A 13,245-nucleotide genomic window follows, 5' to 3' on the forward strand; every position below is an offset into this window, starting at 1 on the left:
GAATTGTCGATTATCCGGGAGGTATCTACGTCTGATTTACGATGGATAACTACGTGGGTGCAGCCGGTTGGATTCGGAGGTCGCGGGTTGAGCTGCCTCTTGATCAACAGTACTCGCGTGGGTAAAAAAAAATACTTGACGCACCATTTTACCTGTCTTGTATTTTTCGAAATTATGTATTTTTTAAATTTTGTGTTTTTGGGGAACTGAATGTAAATTTTAAGGTCATTGTTTTTGTATGTTTTCAATCCTTTGGTCAGTAGTGCAGTGGAACATTCTGTGATACCATGCAACAGTAAATCAGTGAACAGCCTGTCGGAAAATACGATAAGGTGAATTGCTAAGTTGTTTGTGGCACACAAATATTTCTTTTCGTTGCTGTCGTTTCGAAGCATAGATACTGTATTAAATTATTGCGGCCTTCTACTGTCACATAAGCTTGTCCAAAAAGAGTTTTCTGTCTTAATAATTCTATGGTATCTCATTATAGGAATTGAAACTAAGAGATAGTGATTAATTTTCATGGAAATGTGACAAATTTCTTTGCCTCTGTGATGTGAATTGTTGAAAGTATTTGCTTCCATAACTGTGATAGTTAAGAGCAGAGCTCATTTGTTGTCTTTGAACACACATTTTCATAACCATGCAAAACATTTTGGGTTTCCTATATTTTTAACAGTACAATGTCGGCCAGTGTGACTGTGTATTAAAGTCATACTTGAATCCAAAGCAAACACTGTAGCATATGTTCGTGGGTGTGCACATTTACGAAACTTAATAACTTTTGAGACTTCTTATTCTCCTTAACTTGTTTTTTAATTAATTGTTGAAAGCTTACAAGTAAATTTTTCTTAATTGGTTTAATTGACCTTTTAAGCATACATTGTTCACTAAATCTTTTGGTCACGGATGACGTTCAACCCTTACTTAGGGCCAGTCCTCTCCCTCCTAGACGACCCAATGCAGTAGCTGTGTACCATTATTAATAACCTGTATGAGACGAGATACCGAACTTTTTACTTTTACAACATCGACCAATCTTGCTTGAAACTGACTGTACATGGTATACACGTGAGGCATTACTTTTTGAAAGAATACTAGCCAAAATAAAAATTCATCTTGTACAATGCAACGGAGTTAAACTGCTTGACAGCCCGTTTGGTCGGATGGCGATTTTTCTAGCGACGATGAACATTCCATTAGTAAGGATTTATTCCCGTAATCACATTTGTGGTGCGTTATTTGAAATTCTATCTAATCCACTAGGAATCCTTCGGTATATGCCTCTACTGCGGAAAGTCGCTCCGACGATCTTGAAAAGAACGCTGAAAAACATGACATATTTTAAAAGAACACCGTTGTCGACAGCTTTTGGGAAGCAGCTTGTTCCATTGTTAAATTTAACTGCGCACATTACAATGCACACAATTAGCATTAGGATTCACCATTTCAATTTTTGTCTGCACGTCACCTATGCAACCCTCATTACAGCTGCACCATTGTTTGTTTATGCGATAATTTTGTGTGGCATATCTTTGAACAAAAGATCTATAGCATTCAAAATACATGTCAGAGTATCAGCATTACGCCCTTGAAAAATCCCCAGAACCTTTCATCTAGCGCACTGTTCTTTTCATAGTGCAACACTAATGTTGTAACTGTGTCTTTTCGGAAACATCTATTGTTTCATTTGTCGTTGTTTCAGCACACTCAATCTGTTTTATTTCTTTCCAGATAACTTCAAGGCATTTTTCCAACATACAGTCCAGCAGCTGATTTTGGATGGATTTTGAAAGCCCCTTAGAAACTTTATCACCATCTACGTGTTCTCTCGCTGCACTGTCTCTCATAAATTAAGTCTTCAAATCCAAAAAGACACCTGGATTTTCCAGTGTTTGTCTCGTCGTGCCTCTCAAAGCTAGTTAGAAAATATCACAGAATTTTATACACTCAATGATTCTAGAGAGCACATATCTGCTCTTTTCTACCTGCTGATTGTGTTTCACTATGTCATCATATAGGTGCGACTTAATATCGTCATTTTATTATCTTTAGCTAATGTACTACCATCAAGTATGTTGCTTACGTGTTTATGATTTCAGCTATGTTTTTAATGCATTAATACGTCATAGATTTTTCACTCCCACTCTACCTCACACATTACTGTCCCCAAATAACAAAGAAAGCAAAAAAGTGCATCGTGAACGTCACACATGCAGATACAACTGTTTCCAGACACTTTCACACTAAATTTCCTCATACACACTCTTGTTCACCACCATCTATATCCTTTTGATATTGATTTAAATTTGGAGTTGGTCCACCTTACTGTTTAACTCTCACTTTCTCCTCCAAAGGTTTACTGGAAAAGCATATCATCTACGAAACTCGCCATGTTGCTTGCACAATACTTTACGCGTACTTTCAAAGACAAAATACACTGTAACACACTTCGTCGACGAACCAACAGCACTCCACAATAGTGGTCTACTCAGGCGGTGCAATGAGGTGTGTAGCACTGTTAGTGCTAGCAGGGACGACGTCACACCAGAGCATGCACGGTCTAACACAAACAGCTGCGTCCCTTCTCTGAGCGGACTGTAGCATGACTCAAATCAAAAATGTGTGTGAAATCTTATGGGACTTAACTGCTAAGGTCATTAGTCCCTAAGTTTACACACTACTTAACCTAAATTATCCTAAGGAAGAACACACACACCCATGCCCGAGGGAGGACTCGAACATCCGCCGGGACCAGCCGCACAGTCCATGACTGCAGCGCCTTAGACCGCTCGGCCATGACTCAAATCATTACAGCACTCGACACTGTGGTTTCTAGATATCTCGGAGAGAACACTGCAAGACATGGTTTCGTCCGTTTTGTTTGCATACAAGCACGTATACCAAGGAAAATTGCGTAATTTTAGTGCAAATTCTGGTTTGCACTCTAAGAAATTCGAAATTTGCGGTAAGGTCTTATGGGACCAAACTGCTGAGGTCATCGGTCCCTAAGCTTACGCACTGCTTAATCTAACTTATAGTAACTTACTCTAAGAACACCACACACACCCATGCTTGAGGGCATGCCGGCGGCCAGTGCTCAAATGCAAAAGTACTTTGATGTGGTTACTGTAGTGTAGGAACAGCACAGTGCCGCCCTTCCATTGCATTCGCTGAACCCGTACACGACGTGCATTAATTCCTATCTGTACGGCTGTAAATCACTGTTAACGTACAACTAACGTTACCAGAAAAATAAACCTGAGGAAGAACTGAGCAGTACTGAACGAAGCTTGAGAGTTAAGAGTTAATTGGGCATTACTGTTATCAACAGCAAGTACCGTTAGTTAAAGTAATAAGACTGTTTCCAAACTAGACAGCGCATACCACGGACATGTGCTCATTTGCGGAAGTATTTTCACTGCAATACACATAGGAAGTTATTGCGGCATAATAAATCAAACGAAATCTAATTTCTCTGTAACCAGTCACCAGCGACCATGAGTGGATTACACCAAAATACTTGTAAAATATCCCTGAGCTACCTTCGAAATTTTATCGGTTAAGTTACGGTTCACATCATTTTTTTTTTTCAGCAACTGAGAGTTTGCTGTTATTGCACCTCAACTGTACTACACTACTACCACCATTGGCAACAACAACCACCGACACGTCATCCGTAATAGGTATGACAACCCATTCGGTTGTCTCATAATACATACTTTACACATCGAGGAGGATTCAATACCAAATAGTTTAATGTCGTTCTCCAGAGTTTGGTAAGAAACAATGCTGTCAAAATGTGGTGCTTTTTTTCAGCAAGTTGTGTGTGTGTGTGTGTGTGTGTGTGTGTGTGTGTGTGTGTGTGTGTGTGTGTGAGGCGGGAGAGGGGGGGGGGGGAGGGTGCCATTAATTCACTACAGCAACTTGAAGTGTAGCCAGTTCTTACGGTTACTCTGTCTTACCCAGTTATATATAAATTTTGTTTGCATTTGCTAAGCAACATGAATGATTATTTTTGGCGATGTTAGCTAGGTAATGAACAATGGAATTAGATATTTGCTGTGTATGGATAGAGAATGCAGCTTACACATAAAACATATTCATTTTTGGAAAATTATTTGCATACGATTTGTGATGGCTAATATTGATCTTTTTCCATCTCCAAGAGCTCAACATCTCATTCCCTTAGGATTTATATTGAACTATACTACAAACAAATGGGAAAGCGCAAATGACGTAACAGACAGGCAGCAGTATCGTTGTAACTTTGCTGAGACATGAATAAATACTGTAACGTTAACTCTGATAATTTAGCCAGATGTACACTCCTGGAAATTGAAATAAGAACACCGTGAATTCATTGTCCCAGGAAGGGGAAACTTTATTGACACATTCCTGGGGTCAGATACATCAGATGACCACACTGACAGAACCACAGGCACATAGACACAGGCACATAGACACAGGCAACAGAGCATGCACAATGTCGGCACTAGTACAGTGTATATCCACCTTTCGCAGCAATGCAGGCTGCTATTCTCCCATTGAGACGATCGTAGAGATGCTGGATGTAGTCCTGTGGAACAGCTTGTCATGCCATTTCCATCTGGCGCCTCAGTTGGACCAGCGTTCGTGCTGGACGTGCAGACCGCGTGAGACGACGCTTCATCCAGTCCCAAACATGCTCAATGGGGGACAGATCCGGAGATCTTGCTGGCCAGGGTAGTTGACTTACGCCTTCTAGAGCACGTTGGGTGGCACGGGATACATGCGGACGTGCATTGTCCTGTTGGAACAGCAAGTTCCCTTGCCGGTCTAGGAATGGTAGAACGATGGGTTCGATGACGGTTTGGATGTACCGTGCACTATTCAGTGTCCCCTCGACGATCACCAGTGGTGTACGGCCAGTGTACGAGATCGCTCCCCACACCATGATGCTGGGTGTTGGCCCTGTGTGCCTCGGTCGTATGCAGTCCTGATTGTGGCGCTCACCTGCACGGCGCCAAACACGCATACGACCATCATTGGCACCAAGGCAGAAGCGACTCTCATCGCTGAAGACGACACGTCTCCATTCGTCCCTCCATTCACGCCTGTCGCGACGCCACTGGAGGCGGGCTGCACGATGTTGGGGCGTGAGCGGAAGACGGCCTAACGGTGTGCGGGACCATAGCCCAGCTTCATGGAGACGGTTGCGAATGGTCCTCGCCGATACCCCAGGAGCAACAGTGTCCCTAATTTGCTGGGAAGTGGCGGTGCGGTCCCCTACGCCACTGCGTAGGATCCTACGGTCTTGGCGTGCATCCGTGCGTCGCTGCGGTCCGGTCTCAGGTCGACGGGCACGTGTACCTTCCGCCGACCACTGGCGACAACATCGATGTACTGTGGAGACCTCACGCCCCACGTGTTGAGCAATTCGGCGGTACGTCCACCCGGCCTCCCGCATGCCCACTATACGCCCTCGCTCAAAGTCCGTCAACTGCACATACGGTTCACGTCCACGCTGTCGCGGCATGCTACCAGTGTTAAAGACTGCGATGGAGCTCCGTATGCCACGGCAAACTGGCTGACACTGACGGCGGCGGTGCACAAATGCTGCGCAGCTAGCGCCATTCGACGGCCAACACCGCGGTTCCTGGTGTGTCCGCTGTGCCGTGCGTGTGATCATTGCTTGTACAGCCCTCTCGCAGTGTCCGGAGCAAGTATGGTGGGTCTGACACACCGGTGTCAATGTGTTCTTTTTTCCATTTCCAGGAGTGTATATACAAAAGAGAATTATACAAAACGCGCAAATTCTTCTCAAACTAAATCTGTATCTAACTACATGGCTGGATGTATGTATAATAAACTTTTATTTCTCTGTCTTTGCTTTTAGCTAGTACGTTTACTATAATTGTTAATAAGATTTTTTGGTGAATACGCAACAAATCCACTCACCTTTTTTGATATGCGTGCCACTCTGCTGGCGTAATGCAGATCCACTATGGAAATGAAGCCTTGGGACAAACGCTAAGCGACTTGTCTTTGAGAGATTATTTGATGGTTTCTGCAGGTGCTGGAGGAAGACTGCTGCCAAGCGCATCTTCAAAACTTTCTGAAAAGAAAGAGAAGTGAAAATACATATAAATTCGTGGTAGAGATGACGTGACATCCAATTCAAGGTTCTCGAATCTCCATGCTTTTCGCAACGCTTTGCCACAATTTATTCCAAATTCACGGAATTACACACACCAAAAAAAGTTTTGCATCACCCCGGTTCCCAGAACTCCTGAAGATAGACGTTGACTGTAGATACTGTATCACAGATACAGTCGCTTTGACTGTTCAGTGATGTCACTGAAACCACCCAAAGATGTAAACAACCATGCATGGGGTTGGGCTGTTTGGGGAAGGAGACCAGACAGCGAGGTCATCGGTCTCATCGGATTAGGGAAGGAAGTCGGCTGCGCCCTTTCAAAGGAACCATCCCGGCATTTGCCTGGAGCGATTTAGGGAAATCACGGAAAACCTAAATCGGGATGGCCGGACGCGGGAACCATGCATGAGCAGCGCCTATTAGACGGAGGGGCTCCGACAGCTGATCACTTCCAGTCATTCCACCAGGAAGGAGGTACATGGCTCGTGTTGTCTGTAGTTCAACTAGACGGTCAATATCGCGGTTCGATCGCTTCCGCATTGTTACTTTGTTCCAGGAAGGGCTCTCAATAAGGGAAGTGTCCAGGCATTTCGGAGTGAACCAAAGCGATGTTGTTCAGAAATGGAGGGGATACAGAGAGGCAGGAACTGTCGATGACATGCCTCGCTCAGGCCGCCCTAGGGCTACTATTGCAGTGGATGACAGCTACCTACGGATTATGGCTCTGAGAAACACTGACAGCAACGCCATAATGTTAAATAATGCTTTTCGCGCAGCCACGGGACGTCGTGTTGCGACTCAAAATGTGTGCAATAGGCTGCATGATGCGCAACTTCACTCCCCATGTCCATGGCGAGGTCCGTCTTTGCAGCCACGACACCAAGCAGCGCGGTACAGATGGGCGCAATAACATGCCGAATGGACCGCTCAGGATTGGCATCATGTTCTCTTCCCCGATGAGTGTCGCATATCCCTTCAAGCAGCCAATCGTCGGAGACGTGTTAGGAGGCAGCTCGGTCAGGCTGAACGCCTTAGACACACTGTCCAGTGAGTGCAGCAAGGTGGAGGTTCCCTGATGTGTTGGGGTGGCATTTCGTGGTGCCGACGTACGCAGCCGTAACGGCTGTAAGATACGCGAATGCCATCCACCGACCGATAGTGCAGCCATGTGTCAGATACACGAATGCAATCCACCGACCAATAGTGCAGCCATAAAAAGGCAGCATATTGGCGTGGCATTCGTCTTCATGGATGACAATTCGCTTCCCAGGGTGCACATCTTGTGAATGACTTCCTTCAGGATAACGACACCGCTCGACTAGAGTGGCCAGCATGTTCTTCAGAAATGAACCCTATCGAACATGCCTGGGATAGATTGAAAAGGGCTGTTTATGGACGACGTGACCCACCAACCACTCTGAGGGATTTACGCCGAATCGCCGTTGAGGAGTGGGCAATCTGGACCATCAGTGCCTTGATGAACTTGTGGATAGTACGACACGACGAATACAGGCATGCGTCAATGCAAGAGGACATGCTACTGGAAATTAGAGGTACCAGTGTGTACAGCAATCTGGACACTACCTCTGAAGGTCTCACTTTATGGTGGTACAACATGCAAAGTGTTGTTTTCATGGGCAACAAAAATGGCGGAAATAATATTTCTTGATCTCTATTGCAAAATTCTGTATAGGTTCAGAGACTCTTGGAACCGAGGTAATGCAAAACTTTTTTGATGTGTGTATTTTTAGATGGTATAATAATCCAGGCGTGGCTGTGGTTGTCCAGTGGACAGAGCACCAGATTCTGACAATGGAGGAGCTCCTGGGCTCAATCCCGGTTAGGGTTCAGAATGGTTCAAATGTATCAAAGCACTATGGGACTTAACATCTGAGGTCATCAGTCCCCTACACTTAGAACTACTTAATCCTAACTAACCTAAGGACAACACACTCATCCATGCCCGAGGCAGGATTCGAACCTGCGACCGTAGCAGTCGCGCGGTGCCGGACTGAGCGCCTAGAACCGCTAGACCACCGCGGCCGGCTCTACTTATTTTACATTCATATGTTTTAGTAGACATGTTAAATTACATCTAGTACAAAAAGTGAAATAAACAATTACAAAGGCACACCTGGAAAAATACATACATATAGAGTTCATATTCGTAGATCATAAGTACTGTTATAATTAGACATTATTGAAGAGACAGATTTTAGTCAGGAGTGCTAGCAGCAGGGAGTATGGGGGAGACTGATGGTGAATGGAGGTGAAGAATAGAGACGTGATGAAACATAATTAAGGAAATATAAAGGAAAAGAAGATTGCGTGGCTAATAAAGATAGATGAAGAGGAAGGCATCTCAGGAGCAAGATAGGAGACGCTAGCTTTTCTATTTGACAGATGAGAGGATTGGCCTTGTACATTAATTTTGTGGAGAACGTTATGAGGATGATAGTAGGAAATGCTTCAACTTCTTCTTAAAAGCAGCAGGGGATTGAATTTTGCGCAAGGTAATGGGCAGTTTGTTCCAGAGGCGGACAGCGGCAACTGAGAAGGAGTTTGCAAAAGTTTTTGTTTTGTGAGTGGGCACTGTTAGGATACCAAATAAGAGTGACCTCGTGTTTCGATTATGATGGCATGACATGTTTTTAATCTCTGAAGCAAGGTACTGGGGTGCTTGCGCGACGAGGAGTCGGTGAAGTAGACAGAGTGTGGTAGTCACGCAATTTGTCCGGCCGCAGCCACCCTAGCTCGGAGTATGAAGCACTAACATGATCATATCGGCGAATGTTGCAGGTGTAACGCACACAGGCATTCATGGTTAGTTCTAGCCGTCTTTTGTTTTCACTACTCATGCCTTGTTGAATTACATCACAATAGTGGAGGTTCGGTAGAACGAGTGCTTGCACGAGCTGGCGTTTCAAGTCCTGTGGAAATATGTTCCGAAACTTTTTGAGAGCATAGAGACAAGCAGACGTCTTCCGGCACACTGCGACTGTATTCTCCGCCCAGTTGAGATGCTCATCCAAAGTTACACCCAAGTTCTTAACTGTTTTCTGATATGGTATTGGAGTACCGTCGAGCAGAATAGGAGGTAGCCGTTCGTGGAAATCTGAACTTATTAATTTCTGATGGGCTATTAAGATTACTTGCGTCTTTTTTGCATTTAGTTTAAGCCCCAGGTTTTTCGCCCATGTCACTACTGAAGACAGATCATCATTCATCTGAGCGATTGCAGTGTTTACATCTTCAGGTCTGACGCTTAGGTAGAGCTGGAGGTCGTCGGCATAGAAATGATATTTACAGGAGGACACAACCGACGAAATATCATTGACATATAAAGAAAACAAGTGGTCCTAAGACTGATCCTTGTGGCACTCCCGAGGAAACATGTTTCCAGGAAGATTTTTCATTTACGCAGACAACACATTGCTGTCTGTCTTTTAAGTAGCTTTCAAACCATCTCATTGCACTATCTGAGAAATTGAGCTGTTGCATTTTTATGAGCAATATGTCAAAGTTAACATTGTCAAAAGCTTTGCTGAAGTCCAGTAGCGTCAATATTGTTGCCTTTCGGTTGTCGATGGCATATTTCAGGTCACAGTTACTTTAATTAGAGCAGTGTTTGTGCTGTGATGTTTAGGGAAACCGGATTGAAATTCGTCATATAGGCTGAATTCATGCAGGTGTTCAGTGATTTGATCACGAACAATATATTCAAGTGCTTTGGAAACAGCAGGCAGTATGCTAATTGGTCGGTAATCACTAGGCAGTTGCGGGTTTTCGATCTTAGGGATGGGTCGAATTATGCTTCTTTTCCATGCAGTGGGGTATATTCTGTTCACGAGGGAAAAATTAAATATGTCAGTTAAGACAGGTACTAAGATATCGGCAACATTCTTAATCATGGTTATACCGATACTGTCATCGCCTATTGCATAAGAAGAGATTCTCATTATTGCTTTTCTTGCCGTATTTATTGTTACATGTTTTAGATGGAGGGTATCGTTGTTAGTTATCCTGTTTGGGGATTCTTGTGGACAGTAATTATCAGCCGATTGGGTATTCAGAAGTGCAGAGAAGAATTCATTTAATTCTTTAGCTGACACATGGAAAGTAGTTTCCGATTTTGCCTTTCCGACCCCCAAGCTACGGAGATTCTTCCATAGAGTCGTGGGCGTCAGATCGCTACATACAAGGGAGCGAGCGTGCCTGATCTTAGCATTGCGAGTGCATTGTTTCACTGTGTTCCGTAGCTTTCTATTCTTCGAAACGCTCGGGTTTAGGATCTGCCTTGAAATGCCTATGGGCAGCATCCCTATCAGTCATCATTTGACGTAATTCAGCTGTCAGCCATGGAGCAGATTTTCTTACACGGATTGTGCGTATAGGTGCATGTTTGTCATAGAGGGCAGTGAGTTTATCACCAATTTCATTAATTTTGCAATCGATTGTAGGTTCTCTGATATTTGATCCCATGAGATTTCTGAGCAATCGGCTGTTAGAGAGTCAAGGTCAATACGTTTCATGTTTCTACAAGATATGTAACGCGATTTGATGCTTGGGGGCTGCACAGAGTAGGCCAGGAATATTACATCATGTGCTGAGAGGCTAGGGGCCGATGTTTGACCAATATCTCTTACTTTGTCAGTCTGTTTCGTTGCGATTACGTCTATAAGAGTATGACTGTGCGCCGTATGGTGTGTAGGTTGTAATGGAAGAATGTTCATGCTATTGCAACTAAACAATCTTCTTAGGTTTATTGGAACGATCACATAGATACACTACTGTTATAGACCCTGTATTGTTCCTGATCTATATTAACGACATAGGAGACAATCTGAGTAGCCGTCTTAGATTGTTTGCAGATGATGCCGTCATTTACTGTCTTGTAAAGTCATCAGATGATCAAAACGAATTGCAAAATGATTTAGATAAGCTATCTGTATGGTGCGAAAAATGGCAACTGACCCTGAATAAAGAAAAGTGTGAAGTCATTCACATGAGTACTAAAAGAAACCAGCTAAATTTCGATTACGCGACAAGTCACACAAATCTGAGGGCTGTAAATTCAGCTAAATACTTAAGGATTACAATTACAAATAATCTAAATTGGAACGATCACGTAGATACACTACTGGCCATTAAAATTGCTACACCAAGAAGGAATGCAGATGATAAACGGGTATTCATTGCACAAATATATTATACTAGAACTGACATGTGATTACATTTTCACGCAATTTGGGTGCATAGGTCCTGAGAAATCAGTACCCAGAACAACCACCTCTGGCCGTAATAACGGCCTTGATACGCCTGGGCATTGAGTCAAATAGAGCTTGGATGGCGTGTACAGGTACAGCTTCCCATGCAGCTTAAACACGATACCACAGTTCATCAAGAGTAGTGACTGGCGTATTGTGACGAGCCAGTTGCTCGGCCACCATTGACCAGACGTTTTCAGTTGGTGAGAGATCTGGAGAATGTGCTGGCCAGGGCAGCAGTCGAACATTTTCTGTATCCACGAAGGCCCGTACAGGACCTGCAACATGCGGTCGCACATTGTCCTGCTGAAATGAAGGATTTCGAAGGAATCGAATGAAGGGTAGAGCTACGGGTCGTAACACTTCTGAAATGTAACGTCCACTGTTAAGTGCCATCAATGCAAACAAGATGTGACCGAGACGTGTAACCAATGGCACACCATACCATCACACCGGGTGATACGCCAGTATGGCGATGACAAATACACGCATCGAATGGGCGTTCACCGCGATGTCGCCAAACACGGATGCGACCATCATGATGCTGTAAACAGAACCTGGATTCATCTGAAAAAATGACGTTTTGCCATTCGTGCAGCCAGGTTCGTCGTTGAGTACACTATCGCAGGCGCTACTGTCTGTGATGCAGCGTCAAGGGTAACCGCAGCCATGGTCTCAGAGCTGATAGTCCATGCTGCTGCAAACGTCGTCGAACTGTTCGTGCAGATGGTGGTTGTCTTGCAAACGTCCCCATCTGTTGACTCAGTGAACGATACGTGGCTGCACGATCCGTTACAGCCATGTGGATAAGATGCCTGTCATCTCGACTGCTAGTGATACGAGGCCGTTGGGATCCACCACGGCGTTCCGTATTACCCTCCTGAACCTACCAATTCCATATTCTGCTAACAGTCGTTGGATCTCGACCAATGCGAGCAGCAATGTCGCGATACGATAAACCGCAATCGAGATACGCTACAATCCGACCTTTATCAAAGTCGGAAACGTGATGGTACGCATCTCTCCTCCTTACACGAGGCATCACAACAACGTTTCACCAGGCAACGCCGGTCAAGTGCTGTTTGTGTATGAGAAATTGGTTGGAAACTTTCCTCATGTCAGCACGTCGTAGCTGTCGCCACCGGCGCCAACCTTGTGTGAATGCTCTGAAAAGCTAATCATTTGCATACCACAGCATCTTCTTCCTGTCGGTTAAATTTCGCGTCTGTAGCACGTCATCTTCGTGGTGTAGTAATTTTAATGACCAGTGGTGTAATATTGTGTGTAGAGCAAACCAAAGACTGCGATACATTGGCAGAACACTTAGAAGGTGCAACTGGTCTACTAAAGAGACTGCTTGCACCACACTTGTCCGCCGACCGCTACGGTCGCAGGTTCGAATCCTACCTCGGGCATGGATGTGTGTGTTGTCCTTAGGTTAGTTAGGTTTAAGTAGTTCTAAGTTCTAGGGGACTGATGACCTCAGATGTTAAGTCCCATAGTGCTCAGAGCCATTGGAACCATTTTTGAACTTGTCCGCCCTATTCTGGAGTATTGCTGTGCGGTGTGGAATCCGCATCAGGTGGGACTGACGGTTGACATCGAAAAAGTTCAAAGAAGGGCCGCTCGTTTTGCATTATCGCGAAATAGGGGAGATAGTGCCACAGACGTCTTACGTGAATTGGAGGGGCAATCATTAAAACAAAGGCGTTTTTCGTTGCGACGGGGTCTACTCATGTAATTGTAATCACCAGTTTTCTCCTCCGATTGCGAAAACATTCTGTTGCCACCCACCTACATAGGGAGAAATTATCATCAAGATAAGATAAGAGAAATCAG

General features: G+C 44.4%; 1 protein-coding gene across 1 annotated transcript in view; it reads right to left on the reverse strand.

Annotated features, from left to right (window-relative positions):
- The window catches only part of LOC124555629 (trimethyllysine dioxygenase, mitochondrial), a 494,241-nt gene that overhangs the window by 369,905 nt on the left and 111,091 nt on the right, over nucleotides 1-13,245 (reverse strand). The window contains exon 2 of the mRNA XM_047129605.1: nucleotides 5,941-6,097. Within this exon, the coding sequence (XP_046985561.1) occupies nucleotides 5,941-6,097 (157 nt within the window). The remainder of the gene's footprint in view (nucleotides 1-5,940; nucleotides 6,098-13,245) is intronic.

This window comes from Schistocerca americana, chromosome X, assembly GCF_021461395.2.
Source record: "Schistocerca americana isolate TAMUIC-IGC-003095 chromosome X, iqSchAmer2.1, whole genome shotgun sequence".
NCBI classification, from domain to species: Eukaryota; Metazoa; Arthropoda; class Insecta; order Orthoptera; family Acrididae; genus Schistocerca; species Schistocerca americana.